At 41.5% G+C, this 20,912-nt stretch overlaps 1 protein-coding gene across 4 annotated transcripts in view; it reads left to right on the top strand.

Annotated features, from left to right (window-relative positions):
* Positions 1 to 4,663, top strand: part of TNFAIP8 (TNF alpha induced protein 8) — a 241,977-nt gene extending 237,314 nt beyond the window's left edge. For all 4 annotated transcript variants that reach the window (XM_033929036.1, XM_033929035.1, XM_033929034.1 and 1 more), the window contains exon 2: positions 636 to 4,663. In XM_033929036.1, coding sequence (XP_033784927.1) covers positions 636 to 1,201 — 566 coding nt within the window. In that variant the 3' untranslated portion in view covers positions 1,202 to 4,663. The remainder of the gene's footprint in view (positions 1 to 635) is intronic.
* Positions 4,664 to 20,912: the final 16,249 nt, after the last annotated feature.

Below are 20,912 nucleotides of genomic sequence, written 5' to 3'. Positions count from 1 at the left end.
GTTAAACTTAGTTTACAAAAATAAAAATCTTTTGCTTTTTCAGAAAGCTCAATAGACATTGGGTTTAAAATGGTTATAAATACTGTATCTTCCCCATGGACAAAGGTCTGAGAAAAAGTAGCCTTGGCATGTCCTTATGTGTTCTTTCCCATGTGCTAAGGCCATTTTTTTTTTTTTTTGCCATAGCTAGAAAATGGCCAATTTCAATTTCCGGTATTGCTAATGCTAATGTTATCATTAGTGTTTGACCATTACTGAATGCTGAACCACACATTAACAACCTAAAGCACTTTAGTAAAAGCACTTCTTCCTAGACATGTGACGCTGGTCCTCATTCTGATTTATCTGGTAAAGGATGTACTTCAGTTTTCTTACTTCCAAGTATCCAAGTTAAAGACTTTGGGCCTCTTCTACTAAACCGCGCTAGCAGTTTTAGTTCAGAGAGCTGCGCTAGATGGCTCGCGCTGCTCCCAACGCTCATGGAAACTCAATGAGCATCGGGAGCAGCGCAAGCCATTCAGCACAGTTCCCCGTGCTAAAACCGCTAGCGCGGTTTAGGAGAAGAGGGGGTTTGTGTTTCCTTGAGATGATTTATTAATGTAGTAATTTTATCTTGCATTTTTCTTTTCTTTTAGTGACCACGGATGTCTTCAATTCCAAAAACTTGGCCATTCAGGCCCAAAAGAAAATCCTTGGCAAAATGGCTTCCAAATCTATTGCGACTGCCTTGGTTGACGATACCAGCAGTGAGGTTTTAGATGAACTGTACCGAGTGACAAAAGAATACACACAAAGCAAAAAGGAAGCAGAGAGGATCATCAAGAATCTCATCAAAATAATCATCAAACTGGCTATCCTTTATCGGAACAGCCAGTTCAATCAAGATGAAATAGCGTTGATGGAGAAGTTCAAGAAGAAGGTGCACCAGCTGGCCATGACAGTAGTGAGCTTCTATCAGGTGGATTTTACTTTTGATCGGAATGTTCTGTCCAAACTGTTGAATGAGTGCAGAGATATGCTTCATCAAATTATCCAGCGCCATCTAACTGCAAAATCTCACGGACGCGTTGACATTGTATTTGATCACTTTTCAGATTGTGAGTTTTTGGCTGCTTTGTATAACCCTTTTGGACCTTACAAGCCTCACTTGGAAAGATTATGTGAAGGTGTCAACAAAATGCTTGACGAGGACAACATTTAAACAGTGAATCACAACTGATGGCCTTTGCATTACTTGTGCTAAAAAACACTCCTGAGTCATGAAGGAACCAAAGGACCATAATTTTTTTTTTTTTTTTTTTTTTTGCCTATGATAAATAATTTGTTAAGAAAATTGTTTTATTATATTTTTGGTCTGAAACCGTTTTTGTATTTACATGCTGTCTAAAACAGGAATGTCATGAGGTTTGCATTGCAGAGGTTTATATAAAGAAAATAACAGCTTTATTTTTCAGCAAAGTAATGGCTTTGAAAGGAAGTAAAAAATATTAAGGAGATCAAAGAATATTATGATATGCTCAAATTAATATAAATCAATCAAATCTTATATTGGACTCTAATAAATAATTAAGTAATATTGTGTCCGAGTGTTTCCTACAAGTACGAGCCGTTAGGAAAACAAAATCGGGACCATCATTACACTTTTTTCCTGGTCCCTGATAGTGATTTTTATCGAATTTTCAAACTGCTATTGATTATCTGCTATGCACTTTAACACTGCAATGAAAACAGAAAAAATAGTACTTACTGGGCTGGGCCATTTGAGATATGATAAGATCCACATCATGAATAAGATAAGTGATTTTTAATACCGATTCATCATTATTGCATTAATAGCTGACTGCATAGCAGATAATCAATAGCAGTTTGAAAATTCGATAAAAATCACTGTTAGGGACTAGGAAGAAAAGTGTAATGATGGTCCCGATTTTGTTTTCCTAACGTCTCATACTTGTAGAAAACACTCAGACACTGAACACTTTTTACAATATTAATTAATTATTTATTAGAGTCCAATATAAGATATGCTATATATTTGATTGACTTGGAAAGGAAAAAACCAAATTTAATGTTTAAGCTCTTTCAAGGAGATAATGGGGGAATTACATTTCAGAGAGTAAATATCTATAGCCCATCTAAAGATAATTTCTTGCAGGTTGTTTTATTGGAAAGAATAGTAACTTTATGCTGTATATTTTCCCTTTCTGATGTGTTAAAAAAAAAAAAAAAGCCCTAATTTTCTCATTGAGTGTTCATGCTGTAGATATTTGCATAGAAGACAGCTTTACTGTTAATAGCTTTAGAAACAACTCAGTTTTTGCACGGTTACATCCTAGAATCTCCATTATGAAAAGGGTTTTTTTAAAAAAAAAAATCTCCAGTTCAAGGTTACAGACAGTTGTGTTTGACAGCTTATTCAACCATGTGATCTGCACTGGAAGTTTGGTTTGGGTATTTCAGAGATAACAAGCCTGAACAGCAATTGATGTATGCCTGAGGAAAACGCATCCCACACTCCAGGAGTAATTTCATGTATGAATGTGGATTACTGCATAATCCTTTGAAATACTGATGCTCTTTTCTGAACATCAGAAGGATCAGTGCTACAGCACTGCACAGAAATAAATACCAGCATTTGAAAAACATAATAAAATATTTCATATATAGTGTTCCCTGAAAGTGACTATTAGCCAGTGATATTTGTTCTTGTCTTATGTGCAGACTATGATGCAGGTATTGCAAATGCAATATATAATTTTAAATAGATTTCAGCTGTATTACTATTTTTTTTGACAATTTGAAAGCTCATAAGTCTACTAACAGTATAGAACATATCTGAATGCAAAAGATGAGCTCCTGTTTAAAAAGAATAAAAAAAATAAAGGGGTCCTTTTACTAAGCTACAGTTAAAAAAAAAAAAAGGCCTTGGCGCACCCTTATGCAAGTTTTTCCCCGGTGCTAAGGTAGGGTTACCAGATGTCCGCGAAAAACCTGAACATGTCCTCTTTTTAGAGGACTGTCCAGGCCCAGATGGATTTCCAAAATCCTGCAGTTTTGTCCAGGTTTTGGAAGGCCCCAAGCTCGGGGCCGCATCTGGTGGGCCTACGAGCTTACACGGACACAATGCGATGATATCATATGCATGTTTGCACGCATGCAATGTCATCGCGTCACATCTGCACATGCTCTGAGGCCCTCCAGATGTGGCCCTGAGCTCGATGTCTATATGGGGGTGGGGCTGGGGCAGGGCATGTGTCCTCTTTTTTTTAAACAAGACCCAATGCTAAGGGCATTTTTACTGCAGCTGGAAAATAGCCAGTTTTCTATTTTTCCTGTTAATGCTGTCTAAAACAGGAATGTCATGAGGTTTGCATTGCAGAGGTTTATATAAAGGTTTGCATTGCAGAGGTTTATGTACTAATGTTGTCATTAGCACGCAACCATTAAAAAGAATTATCGCATGAGCACTTACTGATGCACATTTTATAGGCATTACAAGCTCCTGCGATGATCTTGTGCTAATCAGTTAGTCCACATATGTATCTGCGCTGAGTAGCACAAGAATATACACACCTCTAATAGAAGTTCAAAAACTATCTTCTAGTGCAGGGTTATTGCGTGCCAATTTATAACCTACCACAGGACTTCAGTTTGTTTACTAAAGGGTTCAAAGTAAAATTCTGTAAAATACTTAAAAATTAAGAAAATATGCACCAAATAAACATGTCGCTTCGAATAAGCCTGCTTCACAATCAACCACAATGAAAGCAATAGATTCTACCATAGATTAACTATGTGCCTTTAAAATAATAAAGTTTATATAATTAGTATATACGTTGTTAAATTATCTACAGTATTTAAGAAAAGAAAGTGACTTTTGTAATGCACCTTAGCTGCATAAGTCAAGGATTCTTTTCAGGTACTTACTAGAGAATGACACGGGGACAAATTTTTCCCTGCCCCGCGGGAACTCATTTTCCCGTCCCATCCCCGTGAGTTCTTTTCTTGTCCCTGCCCCAGTCCTGCAAGCTCCATCCTCATCTGCACAAGCCTCAAAAACTTTAAAATCATAAGTGTTCGAGGCTTGTGCGGTTAAGGCAGAGCTTAGAGGAATGGGACAGGGACAGCAACAAAACCCACAGGAACAGGATGGATAAATTGCGTTCCTACGGGGACAAATCTGTCCCCGTGTCATTCTCTAGTACCTACTCCCAGAGCTTAATTTGTAGACAATAAAAAGAAAGTGAAACTGTGAAGCTGGAGGAGGTGACTTGTGGGCCAGCAGCAGGAACAAGGACGGAGAGGCTGGATTAAGGAGTAGAGTCACTGTTCTCTGTTCCAGGCTTACCCTCTCCCTTCCTCTTTTCTTTCCTGTAGGCTGTCTGGAAGGGAGTGGCTGAGGCAGAGGCAGAATATCCAATTGCAAGCTGTTTCCCCACAAATTACACCCTGCCTACTTTCAGCTTTTTGTTATATCAAACAATGCCATAGGCTTGAATGCTCATAACAATGCATTTCAGGCATGTCAGCAGTGTGTTAATGTTGAAATGAGTCTGCAGCTGATAAAAAAAAAATTTTTAGTTATTGTAAAATTTTGATGATCGAATCTATTTTGTTTTGGGATTTTTTTTTAATGAGTAAACCAAAGGATATTTTCACTCAGTCTGAAGTTTGTCATTATTTCTTGCTTTTCTTCAAGTAACAAAAGATAATTTGTTTGTGGTAGAACATTGCCAAAGTTGTCTTAATGGGGGAATGGAATCCCTTGTTGGGCCAGGATTTACAGTAGTTGTCTACACTGCATGTGCCTTCAGTGCTGAAATTTGATAGGCGCTTAGAGTACTGCTGATACTACTATAGACCCCCCTAGTGGTGGAGTGGAGTTATTACTACTATATTAATACAAATTGATATAAATGTAATGCTTTCTGGTAGGGTTTCCCAAATAACTTCACACTACCAAGGGATTCAACAAGACAAATTATAAGAAAAATTTGCCACTTCTGCAGGAGGTCTTGGCAGCCATTTTGTGATTGGTACCAGCACAGAGTAGCATAGTAAATGACAGCAGATAAAGACCTGAATGGTCTATCCAGTCTGCCCAATGCTTACAAATCCATGATTAAGTTCAATTGTCTTTTTTCATTTATATTTCCTGTTTATAGACCGTAGAAGTCTGCCCAGTAATGTGCTTAGGTGCCAGCTACTGGGGTTGTCGTCAATGCTCACTCCAGCCTATCTAGACCATCCCAAATTACTGACGTTCCCATCAAAGCCCTCCCCGTCCCATCCTAAGCCAAATAGTCATATACAGGACACAAACCATTCAAGTCTGCCCAGTACCAACCTTAGTTCTTCCAATTATACCCTTCATTTTCTAATTAAATATGTTCTGTTCATCCCATGCTCTTTTGAATTCTGTCGCTGTTTTCACCACCACCTCCCTCAGGAAGGGTATTCTAGGCATCCACCACCTTCTCCGTAAAAAATTATTTTCGAATATTACTCCTAAGTCTACCACCCCACAACTTCAATATATATCCTCTAGTTTTACCATTTTGCTTTCTCCAGAAAAGATTTGGTTCTATATTAATACCTTTTAAGTATTTAAATGTCTGTATCATAACTCCCCTGTTCTCTAGAGCAGGGGTAGGCAATTCTAGTCCTTGAAAGCCACAGGCAGGTCAGGTTTTCAGGATATCCATAATGAATATATATATGAGATGGATTTACATACACTGCCTCCTTGAGATGCAAATCTATCTCATGCATATTAAGGTTATCCTGAAAACCTGATTGGCTGGTGGTCTTCCAGGACAGGGTTGGGAACCATTGCTCTAGAGTACACTTCCCCCTCAGTATTCGCAGTTTCGTTAACCATGGTTTTGATTAATCATGGTTTTTCATTTTCTGGCTCCGCCCCCAAATTTGCATCGTAGGAAATCGCTGCTCCCAGTATTGAACAGAGGAAATCGCTGCTCCTGGAGCAAATCAGGATAGGTTATTCGTGGTTTTTAAATTTTTTTTAGGGGTTTGTTACCAAAAAACTGCGAATAACATACAAAAAGTTATTCACGGTTTTTTGGTATTTGCTGCTATGCTTTTCCCCTATCCCCGCGAATGCGGAGGGGGAAGTGTATACATATTCGGGTCTTTTGGCTCATTCCTCCTACCATCTTCATTGCCTTTCACTGGACCATTTCAAGTCTTCTTATATCTTTCGCCAGATATGGTCTCCAAAAGTGAACACAATACTCCAAGTGGGGCTTAACCAACGACCTGTATAGGGGCATCAACACCACCTTTCTTCTACTAGTTATGCTTCTCTCTATATAGCCTAACATCCTTCTGACTACAGCTACTGCCTTGTCACATTGTTTCTGCACCTTCAGATCCTCAGACACTATCACTCCAAGGTCCCTCTCCACTTCAGTGTATAGTATATTAGCCTCTCACCTCCCAGCACACATGGCTTCCTTAGATTTCTACTCCCCAAATGCATCACTCTGCACTTCTTTTCATTGAATTTTAGTTGCCAGATCTTGCTTACACTATTATTTTAACTTTTTTGCCAATCCTTTTTTATGTTTTCCACTCTCTTCAGGGTGTCCACCTTGTTACAAATCTTGGTATTATCGCAAAAAGGCAAACCTTACCTTCTAACCCTTCAGCAATGTTACTCACAAACCTATTGAACAGAATCGGCCCCAGCACTGAACCCTGAGGCACTCCACTACTCGCCCTTCCTTCCTCTGAGTTAATTCCATTAACCCCACCCTCTGATTTCTGTCAACCAGTTCACCACTTTGGAACCTAAATTCAGCCTGTCAAGTTTATTCAGGAGCCTTCAATTAGGAACCGCATGAAAGGCTTTGCTGAAATCTAAGTAAATTACATCTAGTGCACGTCATCTATCCAATTCTCTGGCCACCCATTCAAATAATTCAATCAGATTTGTTTGGCATGATTTACCTTTAGTAAACCCATGTTGCCTCGAATCTTGTGACCCATTAGATTCTAGGAAATTCACTATACTTTTGCAATGCTTCCATTATTTTTACAATAAAGTGAGGCTTACTGGCCTGTAGTTTCCCACCTCATCTCTGTGACCACTTTTGTGAAAAGGGACCACATCTGCTTTTCTCCAATCCCACAGAACCTCTCCCTTCTCCAAGGATTTATTGAACAGATTTTTAAGAGGGCCTGCCAGAACCTCTCTGAGCCCCCCTCAGTATCCTGGGATGGATCCCGTTCGGTCCCATTGCTTTGTCCACCTTTCATTTTTCTAGTAGTTCATAAACACTTTCCTCCATGAATGATGTGGTATCCACTCCCTTCTCATGTGTAACTTTGCCAGCCAATTGTGGTCCTTCTCTAGGGTTTTCTTCTGTGAATATAGAACAGAAGTAGTTGTTTCACACATTTGCTTTTTCCTCATTACTCTCCACAGAGCGGGCAATAGCTTCATTCAGTTTCGCAATTCCATTTTTTGTTGAATTTAAATACAATTCTACCTGTATAAGGAGCCAATGAGTTTTAAGATAATAAGGTGTAATGCTGTCATGTTTTTCTCAATGAATATATCAAACTTATAACTGTGTTTTGAATTGTTAATCTTTTTTTTTTTTTATCAATTGAGTAGAACTACCTAAATAAATAATGTTAAATAGTCCAGGAGACTTAGCAAAAGTGCTTGCACTTTAGTTGAAATTGTTCTAGATAACTGGAGGTTGCCAAAAAGGGTAGAATTTCACAATCAGATTGCCAGATTTTGTGTATTCTAGCAAATGAATAGCAGTATAAAAATGGTTAGTTATGCTAAATGCTTAGATCTGCCAAATATTATATAGCAGTCATTCCCAAACCAATTTTTTTTTTTTTTAAGCCCAGGACCTTTTGACAATAATGTGTGTTAGGTGCAATAATGAGCTGCAAATGCATAGTAAATGGCTTTTTTTGTAAAACTAATAGTGCAATTTGCTGTACATTTCTTAAGCTGTGTTATTGATTGAATGTTAACATCACCTCAAGAGACGATGATAATTTTACCTGGCGAGTGGTGATCAATGCTCCCAGGAGTATGTGAAAGACGGTGCTGAATAGACATAGCCCCTCCCCCCTAGCATATTTTTAACATGTACTCGCTTCCCCTATACCCTGATCGATCCTGTTTTCTGTATTACTGAATTCACCTCCGTCATTCTGATTATCCTGAGAGTCTAATGGGGAGCAGAAGCAAATGTCAGCAACTCCCTTTTCCAAAATGGCTACCCGATAGTCTTATACTGCAGCGGACAAAATAAAGGAGGTCCGGGAAACGATGGCCGCATCTGCTTTTTCCTAGTGGCACAGAACAGCAGAATTCAATAGTGTGCAAGTTACCAGTATAGAAGAAAAAAAGAACTATGAGCCTCAGCAGTTGAAACAAAAGTATTAAAACCTTTCTCATTATGATATTTGTTTCATAATGAGATGGTATTGGTATTTAAAGCTTATAAAAATGCTATCTACCGTATGTGTGATGGTCCAGAAAGCAAGGTGCAGACAAGCTAATTGCCATCAGAAACTCATTCAGGCATCATAAATACAAATACTGTATAAAGAAGGAAGAGAACTGAGACATGGTCAGATTAATACATTTACAGGACCTTGTTTACCCCTTCATTTCTTTGTGCCTTTCAATAAAATTTCTTGTATTGCATGCAGAGCACCAGAATTTGAAGTGGAATACTGTATATGATTGTGTATGAGTAAGAAGAATATGTATGTGTGTGGGGGATGGGGGGATGGTAAATGGGCACAACTGTATTGTATACAGCAGTGTTTTTCAACCTTTTTACACCTATGGACCGGCAGAAATAAAAGAATTATTCTGTGGACCGGCATCGGTCCGTGGACCGGCAGTTGAAGAACACTGGGCTAAGTCGTGGACCAGACCCCGCCCATCTCTACCCAATCTCCACCCCAGACCCCGCCCCCCATAATAGTACTAATTGCAACGTCAGAGAGAAGGCTTCCGGTTCAAGCACAAGCTGCCCATAGGAGCCACTGCCCGTGGCTTTGTGCACTGAATCAGTTAGGAAGAGGGAGCTGGCTCGAAGATAACGCCGCATCGATCGCACTGTGGACCGGCGGTTGAAGAACACTGGTATACAGCATGTCACAAATAAATGTTACATTTAGGGCTCCTTTTATCAAGGTGCGCTACGGGGGTTAGTGTGTCGGACATTTCATCACGCGCTAACCCCCACGGCACACCAAAAAACTAATGCCACGTCAATGGAGGCGATAGCAACTAGCGTGGCAGGTGGTTGAACGTGCGGTATTCCGCGCGGTAACCGCCTACCCGAGCTTGATAAAAGGAGCCCTTAATTTCTATGCAGCCTCTCCCACATGTTAAATGCAGAGGGGAGGAAAAACATTGTGTGAAAAGAAGTTAGGACAGGATGTCACTTTCTTGGAAATAGGCTTCAAAAAGTAACCCAAAAGATTTGCCAATAATACTACCCAAAACACAATTGGCAACAACTTTTTTCTCCCTGGTAAGAGTATGCCAAAAAGTAAGGCTGGTATGACTTTTTTTTTTTTTAAAGGAGACAGGTATTGTCAGTGTGTAACAACATCTGTGCCCATTTAAAAAAAAGAAAAAAATATGGCAGACACAGTTACCAACAGGTCTACACCTGTCATTTTTTAATTGTCGTTTAAAGTCATTGCTAAATTTAGTGCATGGTGAAGCATTGTTCGGTGGGTTAGTTTTAATATTAATGATCTGCAAATGACCTTATGACTAACGAGGGCAGAGTCAGAGAATGTACGAACTCGCGGAAAAGCACTTGGTGAGCCACAAATTAGGTCATTGCTAAACCAGTCAAACTGGTTTAGCGACGATTGGAGAGATTAGTGCATCCGGGCCTTTGCATATTGTTTTCTAAATTGAATCTGCACTACTTAATTGTGCTCATTAACTTTTACACATCTATGCGTTCCCATTGGTCACTGGATGCTCATTTTATAGTTCTGCTAGGCCCAAAACAAGCTCACTTTGAGGTAACACATAACTTGGAATGATGTTCCACAATTCATTTGAGCTGAATAGTCCTTCACTAAAATTAAGTCATTGCTGAGGACCCATTTTTTTTCAATTGTCGTTTGGTGGTTATGCGATCACTATAACCCAGCGCCCATCTACATACAGTTTGCAAATCTTCGTATACTTGTGTGCTTGATCTTTGCTAACTGATTTTATGGCTTTCCTTTCCTGTTTTTATTTGTAAACTGCTGTGATCTGTTTGCCAGTATCGGCAATATATCAAGTTCAAAATAAAGTAAAATGTATTAGACAAGATAAAGGGCGAGTGAGCCAAATCCATGCGAAGCTTGGCATAGATTACTGGGTGTGGTGAACCGATTAAAAAAACCAAACAAACTGTCACTACAGGATTTTATGGAGATTTCCTTTTAAATCCTTGGGCAGTCAGATAGTCTGTAACCAGACTAATAATACCAGGGAAATGGGAAAGGAAAAGAAGGGCAGTTATAACAACCAACTGAAAAATGTTGGTTTGTGGTAAGAGGGTGTGAATCACTGGTCACAAAAGTATGCATCTTTAAATGGTGGGATGCAATAATTTTTTTTTTCCAACTGGATGAATTCTCAAATGTTTACATTTGACTGGTAACCACAGTTTTCTTCATATCTGAAGAAAGGCATGTGTAACAATACTGCAAAAGCCTACTCACATATGACATTAAAATGCAGATTTGATTTTGTATTACTGGTTCATAGACAACGGCGCGAAAGACAAAAGCGCGTGCCGACAATTGAGCGCTGCGCGCGCCACCGCACCGCTCTAAATTACAGTTTTTAGGTGCTCCGAGGGGGGTTTTGTTGGGGAACCCCCCCAGTTTTCTTAATAGACATCGCGCCGGTGTTATGGGGAGTTTGGGGGGTTGTAACCCTCCACATTTTACTGTAAACTGAACTTTTTCCCTAAAAACAGGGAAAAAGTGAAGTTTTCAGTAAAATGTGGGGGGTTACAACCCCCCACATCCCCCACAATGCCCCCACAACGCGGCGCGATGTCTATTAAGTAAAGTGGGGGGGTTCCCCCCCACGCCCCCCCGTCGGAGCACTAAAAACAGTAATTTAGAGCGGCACGGCGGTGCGCGCTGCGCTCAATTGTCTGGGCGCGCCTTTGTCCCGGCGCGCTTTTGACCGGACACCGCCTCTTATACTCCCCTGTTAGGTTCAGCCTCCCAAGTTTCTCTGCCCCTTCTCCAGGGTGGACTTCAAACACCCAGACTTTAGAAACAACTTGTCTTTACTGGCATACTGAATTATATCGTCGGTTCAGAAAAAACCACTAAAGCATGTCAAAAATGATATCATTCTTTATTATATTCTATTTTCTGTGCTTTCTTTTAATAAAACACTGTAATTCAATGTAAATGTCAAATCAATTATTCAGAAATCAAAACAACTCCCAAGGGTGACTCTTTCGTTTCACTTAGAAAGCTTTTTCAGGGGTGGTTCGAACTGTGTGGCTGTGACTCTTTTCAGCGGCTCATTCTCGAAGGAAGAGAATCCTCAGCAGTTGATATCTCCATGTAAGAAATGAAGATGGGGAAAGTTGAAGCTGCAACAGCATTTAAGAAACACTACCTCTGAAGAAGCTTTCTAAGTGAAACTGGCAAATCACCACTGGGAGCTAAGTGTTTCGATTTTTGAATATTTGAATTGGTATTTACATTGAGTTGCCTTGTATTAAAAGAAAAATAACAAAGAAAGAAAATAGAATACATGTATAATAAAGAGTGATATTTTTGACATGTTTTAGAGGGGTTTTTCTGGACTGTATTATTCATTACCCCATTAAAGACTCAGGTTGTTCCTAAAGTATGGTTGTTTGAGGTCCTTTTCTCCACTGCGTTTTGATATTAGAACATCAGTCTTGTTGAAATACTTGGCTCATATGTGTGGTGTTAAAACAGACTTTTCCCCCACAGCACACCCTCCCTCAAGTTTTCTCCAGTTCTCCTCCGCCCCTGCATATACCCTCTCTCCATGATATATACTCTTTCCAACTTTCTCCATCCCTGCCCTCAATTGCATACGCCCTCTCTGTCCCAGTACACTCTGGCTTTCTCCACTCTCTCTTTTAGCACATATTATCTCTAGCTTTCTCCAGTCTCCCCCCACTCCAAATGGTGCACATACTCTCCAGCTTTAGCCACATCAAGGTCAGGACTGCTTTCCTGTCTCTCTTCTGCTGTCTTTCCAAATGGGTGCTGTCCATTTGTTCTTTCTCCATTTTCTTCAACCTTTTTCTATTCTGTCTCCGACACATTTCCTCTTTATTTTCTGACTGTCCACCTACTCAGATTTCACCCTCTTGCTCTTCAGTCCTCCATCCATATTTCACTTGACTATCAGTTTACCATTTCCTCCTCTCACCTCTTCCATTTCTCCTGTCTAACTCCTTCTGTGGCCTCCTTCCATTTTACCTATTTCCCGTTACTAGATTTATTTCTTCTGTACTCACTATTCTCCTCTTACACATCCCCTCGGCAACTCTCACATCCTCTCCCATGTGGTTCCACTATGTCCAGCCTTGGGAGAGGCCATAAGCATCTCTTAGGAGGGGAAGGCCTGCTATTTTGGATTGGTGGGCCACGGATCTGGAGGGACCAAGCCTCCCTCCTGCTCTCTTCACACAAAGGTGCTGGGGGGGTGGGGTAGGGGAGGTTAGGCGGAGCATCCGTTGGCAGGAGGAAATGGGCATCCCTCCTGTCTTTTTTTGGGGGGGTGGTAGGTGATGGTTTTCCCTGGTATGTGTGTGGAGGTGGGGGTGGCGGTCTTCGGTGCTGGTTCGTTGGGGAGACATCTGGGAGGGCCATCATTGGTAGGGTGTGCTTTTTGTTAATGGGGCAGATATTGTGCATGTAACACATGCACAGCATCTGTGCCCATTAAAAAAAAGTGCCGGTAAGACAGATAAACAACTGGTCTTTACCAGTCGCTTTTTTAAAATCACTTTTTTGTGCAACACCAAGCAATGTTAGTGCATCAATCGCTCAGGTAGTTTGCATGGGAGTTTTAATATTAAATAGCTAATTTGCATGGCTAGATCGGAAAATAGGCAATCGAGGAGGAAAACACGCAATGAGCCATTTTGTGCATCGGGTCAGCAAGCAGTCAAAACTGATGTAGCAACTGTCTTTAGTGCATCTAGCTCCTGGTGATTAAAGCAGCTACCTCAGCCCCCTGAGGTTGTGAGTTCAATTCCCACTGCAGCTTCTTGTAACTCTGGGCAAGCCACTTAACACTTCATTGTCACACATGTAAAATAAGTACCTGTCTAACATATGTAAACCACTTTGATTTTAACCACACAGAAAAAGGAGTATAATCAAGTCCCATTCCCTTTACCTTATCTCAGGAACCCTTTTTAAAAATTAGTTTTCTGTTGGCCAGTGGCGTACCTAGCATATGTGATACCTGGGGCCCATCATTTTTTTGACACCCCCCCCCCCTCATCTATATGAAAAATATGATTTTTTAGTATCAATCCACATATCGCACAAGAGTGTACCTAGGAAAAGCAGCATCTTAAACACTGCAGTGAGCACTAGAACACCAACACATACATTGTAAAACTAAACAAGCCAGATCCCGCACAGTCAATTGATCCTGCAGTCAATGCCAACTGAAAACTATGTCCCTTTCATACACACAGACAGATACACACTCGCCCAATATGGAATAATCACAAACTAAAAATAGAAATATGTAGGCAAAAGTTAAACTGAACCACCAAGAAACCAGACTGCATACAATGCAACACCACAACATCACAAAAACAGGGGCACGTGTCCCCTAATACTATGCAAAATATACAGACAGTAGATGTAAATTTGAAAAAACTGATACATAACAATCACCACTTTACAAATTAACAAATAAAAATAAAACAAATAATGAGAAATAAGAAAATACCAGTTTATTGGACTAATCAATTTTTCAATTAGCTTTCAGAGGCCAAATCTTTCTTCAGAACAGTACAGTATACTGCTGTTATTGTATCCTGTCCTGACCTGAGGAAAGGGGTTTAGTCCAAAAAATTGCCTTATTTCCATTTACTATTTATAAACTTTTATCAATACAGTTACAATACTACTTGATTCTAAGTAAAGCAACAAAAAATCTTTTGACCTTTTATCCTTTCTGCTTTAATCATCTTCTCTTTGCTCTCTTCTTTCTATACAGCGCTTGTCCTCTCTCCCTTCCATGCAACATCTGCCCTCTCTTTGCCCCTTCCACCCAGCTTCTGCCCTCTCTTTCTACCCCTTCCATCTACTGCCCATACTCTCTCTGCCCCTTCCATCTACTGTCCACCTTCTCTTTCTTTCATATGGCATCTTCCCTCTTTCTATGTCCCTTCAATAAATTGTATATCCTGTGTCCCTTCTCTCCTTTGCACATGATTCATTACAGCTTCACAACCCTCTCCATTTTTCTGTCTTCACCCCCTCCCTTATACTTTGGCATCTCTCTCTTTCTCTTCTCCTTTCCTTCCTTCCTACTCCACACCATGATCTGGTGTCTCTATCTCCTTCCCTTCCCTCCCCCCCATGCCATAGCATCTCTTCCTCCCCTTCCATGGTCTGGTATCTCCTTTCCTTTTTTTCCTTTCCCTCCCTCCCATGGACTTGGCATCTCTGGTTCCTCTCCCTTGTCTTCCTTCTCCCTCCTTCCCTCTCTCTCCCCTAATTGGGTGCTGCAACAGCAGCAGCATTGCTCTCCCCCTTCCCTGTGCAGCAGCAACAGCATTTCTTCCCTCCTTGCCTGTGCAGCATTTCTACCCCCTTGCCTGTGCAACATTTCTCCCCCCACCTTGCCTGTGCAGCATTTCTACCCTCCCCCATTCCCTGTGCAGCAGCAACATTTCTACGCCCCCCCCCCCCTTCCTTGTGCATCAACAACATTTCTCTTCCCTGCCCAGCATTTCTGGCCGGTTTCCCCTGCTCAAAGCCATGGGCGTCTACACCTCACGCGATCCGCAGCTGCGTCGGAAGCCTTCTCTATGATGTTGTAACATCAGAGGGAATGCTTCCAATGCAGCCGTGGATTGGGCGAGGAGCCGACGCCTGTGGCTTTGAGCAGGGAAACCGGCCAGAAGTTGAACAACTGCCGGAGGGAGCACCCGCGGACACTCGTGTTTACTGCTGCTGCTGCTGGTTAAGGAAAGCAGCAGTGGCAGAATAGGGAGGGTGGCTGGCTGTGCAACCCCTTGGGGTGTGCATCCATGGCGGACCGCCCCCCCCCCCCTTAGTACGCCACTGCTGTTGGCCATCTTCCAATCTTTCAGCTACCATATATGATCTTAATAACAGGCTACAGATTATCAATAGTAGATAAGAAATTCCATGATGAGTTTTCATTACTCTGGAGTGTATACTATCCAGCCTAGGTGATTTGCTACTCTTAATGTGTTGATTTGGCTTCTTTACATCTTTAAGGTTCACTGAGATTTCTTTTAGTTTGGACAAGTTCCTGGAGGAAAAGTCCTTAGTCTGTTATTTAGAAAGACATGGGGGAAGCCACTGCTTGCCCTGTATCAGTAGCATGGAATATTGCTACATCTTGAGTTTTGAACAATAGACAACGGATCTTTATACTCAAAATCCAACCCAGTAAATAATTATGATGAAGCTAATAGGGTATTTGGAAATTTAATAAATAATTAATATAGTAATAATATTTGGCATCTATTTGCCTACCAATCAATTTATCTAGTTAATCGCTCCATGTCTTATCCCTTTTCTGTTTTTTATCAAACACCATATCATTATATCTTAGGTGATAAACTAGGAGGAGGGTATATCATACCATGTTAGTGGTTTTCAGTGCATAGGACCTCACATAACATATGTTATCCCAAGTCCACATTCTGTCCACATTGATTAATCATCTATACCATGTCCTCCATCCCTTCCCTTAGTATGTTTATGTAGAAAACTTTCTATTATTCTCAATTTTAATATTTTAATTATTTTATTAATTTTTATGTATATAACTAATTCATTAAAATTGTTAAATTCATATATGCCACTACTCGATGTCTTACTATTTCATTATTAGGTTACCCCGAAATTTAATTGTATATTTGATACTATTTTTTTTTATAGATCTTCTACTAAAAAGTTGTGCAGATATAGCTCCATGAAATTGTTAGCAACACTTATCTTGCTCAGCTGTATGCTGATCCAAAGTTGGTCTTGATGCTATTATTCTGCCCAACGCCCCGAGTTCACTCGAGCATTTCAGTCATCTTGACCTTCATCGGGGGAAGTATATGTTGCTATTTCACTGAAAATAAAATGTTCCATCAACCTAAGGGCTCCTTTTACAAAGATGCGCTAGCATTTCTTTAGCACACGCACAAGATTAGCCGCCTGCTTAAAAGGAGGCGGTAGCAGCTAGCACGCGCCAAAACCGCTAGCGCACCTTTGTAAAAGGAGCCCTAAAAGTGAGACCTTTGAATTTAATTTTTAGATGACATATCTCTATGAAACTCTTAAGAATCGAGTATGTGGCAAACTTTATTTAACTGTCTCCTAAATTAACAAACACAGGTATACCCGCACTCGTACAAATCAGTGTGAGTACTTATATCTAACATCCCACTCAACACCATATCCACCGCATCAATTACTAGCTCAAAAAATATCAATTTAAAACAATATATGCATATATATGTACCTATACACCTGGCTGACTCTTAGAAATTGCTATACTATCTGACTGATGGAACGTTGCTCAGTGAGCTAGATATCAAATAGCCGAACACCTTGGGTTTTGGCCAGGTACTAGTGACCTGGATTGGCCACCGTGAGAACAGGCTACTGGGCTTGATGGACCATTGGTCTGACCCAGTAAGGCTGTTCTTATGTTCCATATTGTCACCCTTAAATCCCACTTCTAGCACAAGTAGCCCCAGAGTGATGAATTCATGTAGTCTCTCTGCTACAGCCTTGTCCTCCCTGAGTGCTCCTTTAACTCTTCGATGACCTAAGGGTTCACCTGACTCCCACACAGGCTGCTTGCTTCTAACGCACCTGAAGCGGTCCCCAAATTTAGGCAAGTACGCTTAGACATTCATAGGAATTGCAGTTTTTCCTCTTCCCCTCTACTTTAGGACTGAATAACATTTTATAAACTTTAAGGGCTCCTTTTACTAAGGTGCGCTAGCGTTTTTAGCGCACACAGGAAATTACCACGCGCTACACTTCTAGAACTAACGCCAGCTCAGTGCTGGCGTTAAGGTCTAGCACGCGCAGCAATATAGCGTGCGCTTTTCCGTGCGTTAAAGCCCTGGCGCACCTTAGCAGCCTATTACTTCTCACTGGCTTTTAATTCTTCATCTCCCTTAACCTGAGCTTCTTAGCCTTTCTGGGTTAAGACCCTCTCTCCAGAACTGCCTCCTTACCCTCCCTCCTTTTGTTATTTTTCATCCCTTTATTATCCCTGATACATAATGTAATTTTCCATGCACCTGTTTTTCCCTTTTTTTGTAGGTCTTGTACTATCAATGGTCTTGTCTTTAGTGCAGGGGTGTCCAACTTTTTGGCTTTCTGGGGCCGCACAAATGCGCAAACACTGCAGCAAGACAAAGGAGGGAGCCAGCAAGATGGTAAACACCCAGGGGCAGCAGAGGAAAACACTACATCGCCCTCGACCGGGGCCGCACAAAATACTTCACGGGGCCGCAGGTTGGATACCCCTGCTTTAGTGTTTTTCAAATTATGCCCTCCCCTAGCTTTAATATTGTAAACCGCTTAGATTTAACTTTGTTCATGCTGTATTTTGTTTATATGGTATGAAGTATACTAAAACTGTTTTAGCTATAAGATTTTGCCTCTGCAGCAAGCTTATTTTCAAATTTTTAACTTTCATTATCATTGCATTGGATCTAACATGCCCAATTCTTGTGCTGCTTCCTGGTTTTTGTTTTTTTTTTCATTTGAATCCTTTTTTTTAAAAGATGTTCTTTTGGCTCTAATAGTTTCTTTCACTTCATCTTTTACCATGCCAGCTGTTGTTTCAACTTCCTACCACCTTTTTTGAAAGTGGAATACAAGTGGTTTGGGCTTCCAAGATGATATTTTTAAATATTTAGGGATAGATTCACTAAGTTCACCTTTGCTGGGCGATCTGTGACTGAGTCTTCCCGGGTGACCAATTCACAACGCGTCCTCATGCAAATTGCAACGATCGGAGGCACACCCCATACCAACTACATGAATCGCTGAAGAGCGATCCTGACGCATGCGCAGACCGCACAAAAGAGGTCAAAACGGGGGGGGGGGGGGTTTAACAGCAAAGGTGCTGCTGCTCTAGCTCTCTCCACTGTGCTTAATGGACAGCGCTACTGGAGGAGGGGGAGGTGGATCCGTTATTTTGTTTTCTCCAGGATCTGAGCTGGGCTGTGTAAGCTCACTGCTTTGCAAAGGCTGTTCCTGTTTCCTGGGTTTTTCTCATTTTGAATGAAAAAAAAAGCTCTGTCTCTCTGCTCTCATATGACCCATGCTGCAGATAGAACAGAACACGCTACTCTGATCCCGCTGTTCCTTGTTTAGGACTTCTGCATCATTCTTCAAGCCATCCCCAAGCTTGTACATACGACTGGCATTAGCACAGCCCCACGTGTGACCTAAATCGCAGGCTTTCAAAGTTGGCAGTTACTAGCGGCAGAGAGCAGGAGAGTCGGCAGGGATGTGAGCGACTGTTCTTCAGCAGTTGCTTCTTTTAGGATCGGCCAGCCCAATCGGTGTTCCTTCTTCAGTTTAGTGAATCGCTGCCGAACCTACTATTTCCCCTCATTTTTATGTGCAGATCGGATCGGGCAGAAGGTTAGTGAATCGGGTCGGGGTCGGAGAAGGCTCGCAAACTGGTCGGGACACGATCGGTGAGCTTTGTGAATCTAGGCCTTAGACTCTTACCCATCTAAGCAGGCAAGCTGCAAAAGGTTATCAGGGCTGCTTGCTTGACATGCTAGGGGGTGAAAACACTGGAAGTGATTTGGGGGTGGGGGGTTATTTTGTGTGGGCTGCTACTGCTATTTGCAGTGCTGCATGGAGTCCATTGCCTAACATCGGCTTCTTCCTCAAACTAGCTTCAAAAGATGTTGTTTTGTAACTGATACAACATGCCATTGTTGCATTTAATATAATCTTCTTTTGACAGTACATTCACTCTGCATTATGCAAAACATAGAAACACGGGCAGATAAAGGTCAAATGGCTCATCCAGTCTGCCCATCCGCAGAATCAATTATCTTCTCCTCTCCCTAAGAGATCCCACACTTTCATGGATTCAGACACAGTCTTTTTCTCCATCACCTCCATGGGGAGACTATTCCTGTTAGAACATAAGAACAGCCTTACTGGGTCAGACCAATGGTCCATCAAGCCTAGTAACCCGTTCTCACGATGGCCAATCCAGGTCACTAGTACCTGGCCAAAACCCAAGGTGTAGCAATATTCCATGCTACCTATACAGGGCAAGTAATGCTTCCCCCTTGTCTTTCTCAATAACAGACTATGGACTTTTCCTCCAGGAACTTGTCAAAACCAGCTGCGCTATCTGCTCTTACCTACAAGTTAATTTTCAAGGGGAAACACTTAGGGGGGAATCTATCAAGGGGCACCAACCAATTCAGTATGTCAACAATTAGTGTGCGCTAAACACCAAGATGCCCTTTATATGCCTATATTCCTTTATATTCTTAGCAGTTAGGAAGTACCATCGAAGTTAGCATGTGCCAAATTAGCCAGCACCCCCAACCACAGCCCCTGATGAACTTTCCCTTTAATCTCCAGGGCTTCTAAAGCACTGATAAATTACAAATAATAAGTATACAACAACAAAAAAAAAAACGCCCTCTGTCTATGGGTGCTTTGATGCCACATACTATTGCTGGGTATCTTTCAGGTGGAATCAAATATGTGTTTTTGTCACTTAAAAGTCATCAGCAAAGAGAAAGCACAAACGCTGATAAAATCCCCTGATATATAAATTACATAGAGATGGGGAGGGTAATTCTAAGATAGCACCTATCTATAAAGGAAGTATCTTCTTTCTTTTATAGAGTGCTAGAATAGCAGCGCAAATACGCATGTATAATTTAGGCATGGCCACTTATATGAGCCATGGAGCTGGTGTAAATAGTTGCACCTAGATTGCTTAAAAAAAAGCTTTGCCCATGTGTATGTCCATTTTCAAACTACATTTTGTTGCATTTAAGTATCTTATAGACAAGTACGAAGCAGGAATTTACAGGCCTATGTGTGCACATACATGTGTACTATATATGCCAGTATGCCGGTAATTTACAGGCATTCCTGGAAATGGTATAGTGAGGGTGAGAGGTGCCCCTCCCCCACACTCTCCTCCACCCCATCCCCATCTGCTTCTTCCCCGACCCCTTCTGCGCCCCTTCCCTTCTCCCATACCTCTTTAATATTCCTGGCGCGAGCAGCAACCCAACCTACTCTTGCGCCAGCATCGGTTCTTCCTCTGACATCACTTCCTAGGTGCGGATCCAGTAGGTGACATCATAGGAAGAGCCGACACTGGCGTGAGCAGGTTGTGGTTGATGCTTGCGCCGGGAACGTTCAAGAGGTACAGGAGAAGGAAAGAGGGTGCATGCGTGGTAGTGGGGGGGGGGGGGGAAAGAAGCTGGGGGGTGGAGAGAAGGATGGGTACTGGCACCCCTACCAAGATAGCGCTCGGGGCGGACCACCCCCCCCCCCCTTAATACACCACTGATTCCTGGCACCTAAAATGCCTCCACATTTCAAATGTTTTGTGCAATTTTTTCTCTGCATGTTCGGGGGCTGCTAGTGCT

The sequence above is a fragment of the Geotrypetes seraphini genome, chromosome 1 (assembly GCF_902459505.1).
Source record: "Geotrypetes seraphini chromosome 1, aGeoSer1.1, whole genome shotgun sequence".
Taxonomy (NCBI): Eukaryota; Metazoa; Chordata; class Amphibia; order Gymnophiona; family Dermophiidae; genus Geotrypetes; species Geotrypetes seraphini.
This window is presented reverse-complemented; position numbering and strand designations above follow the sequence as displayed.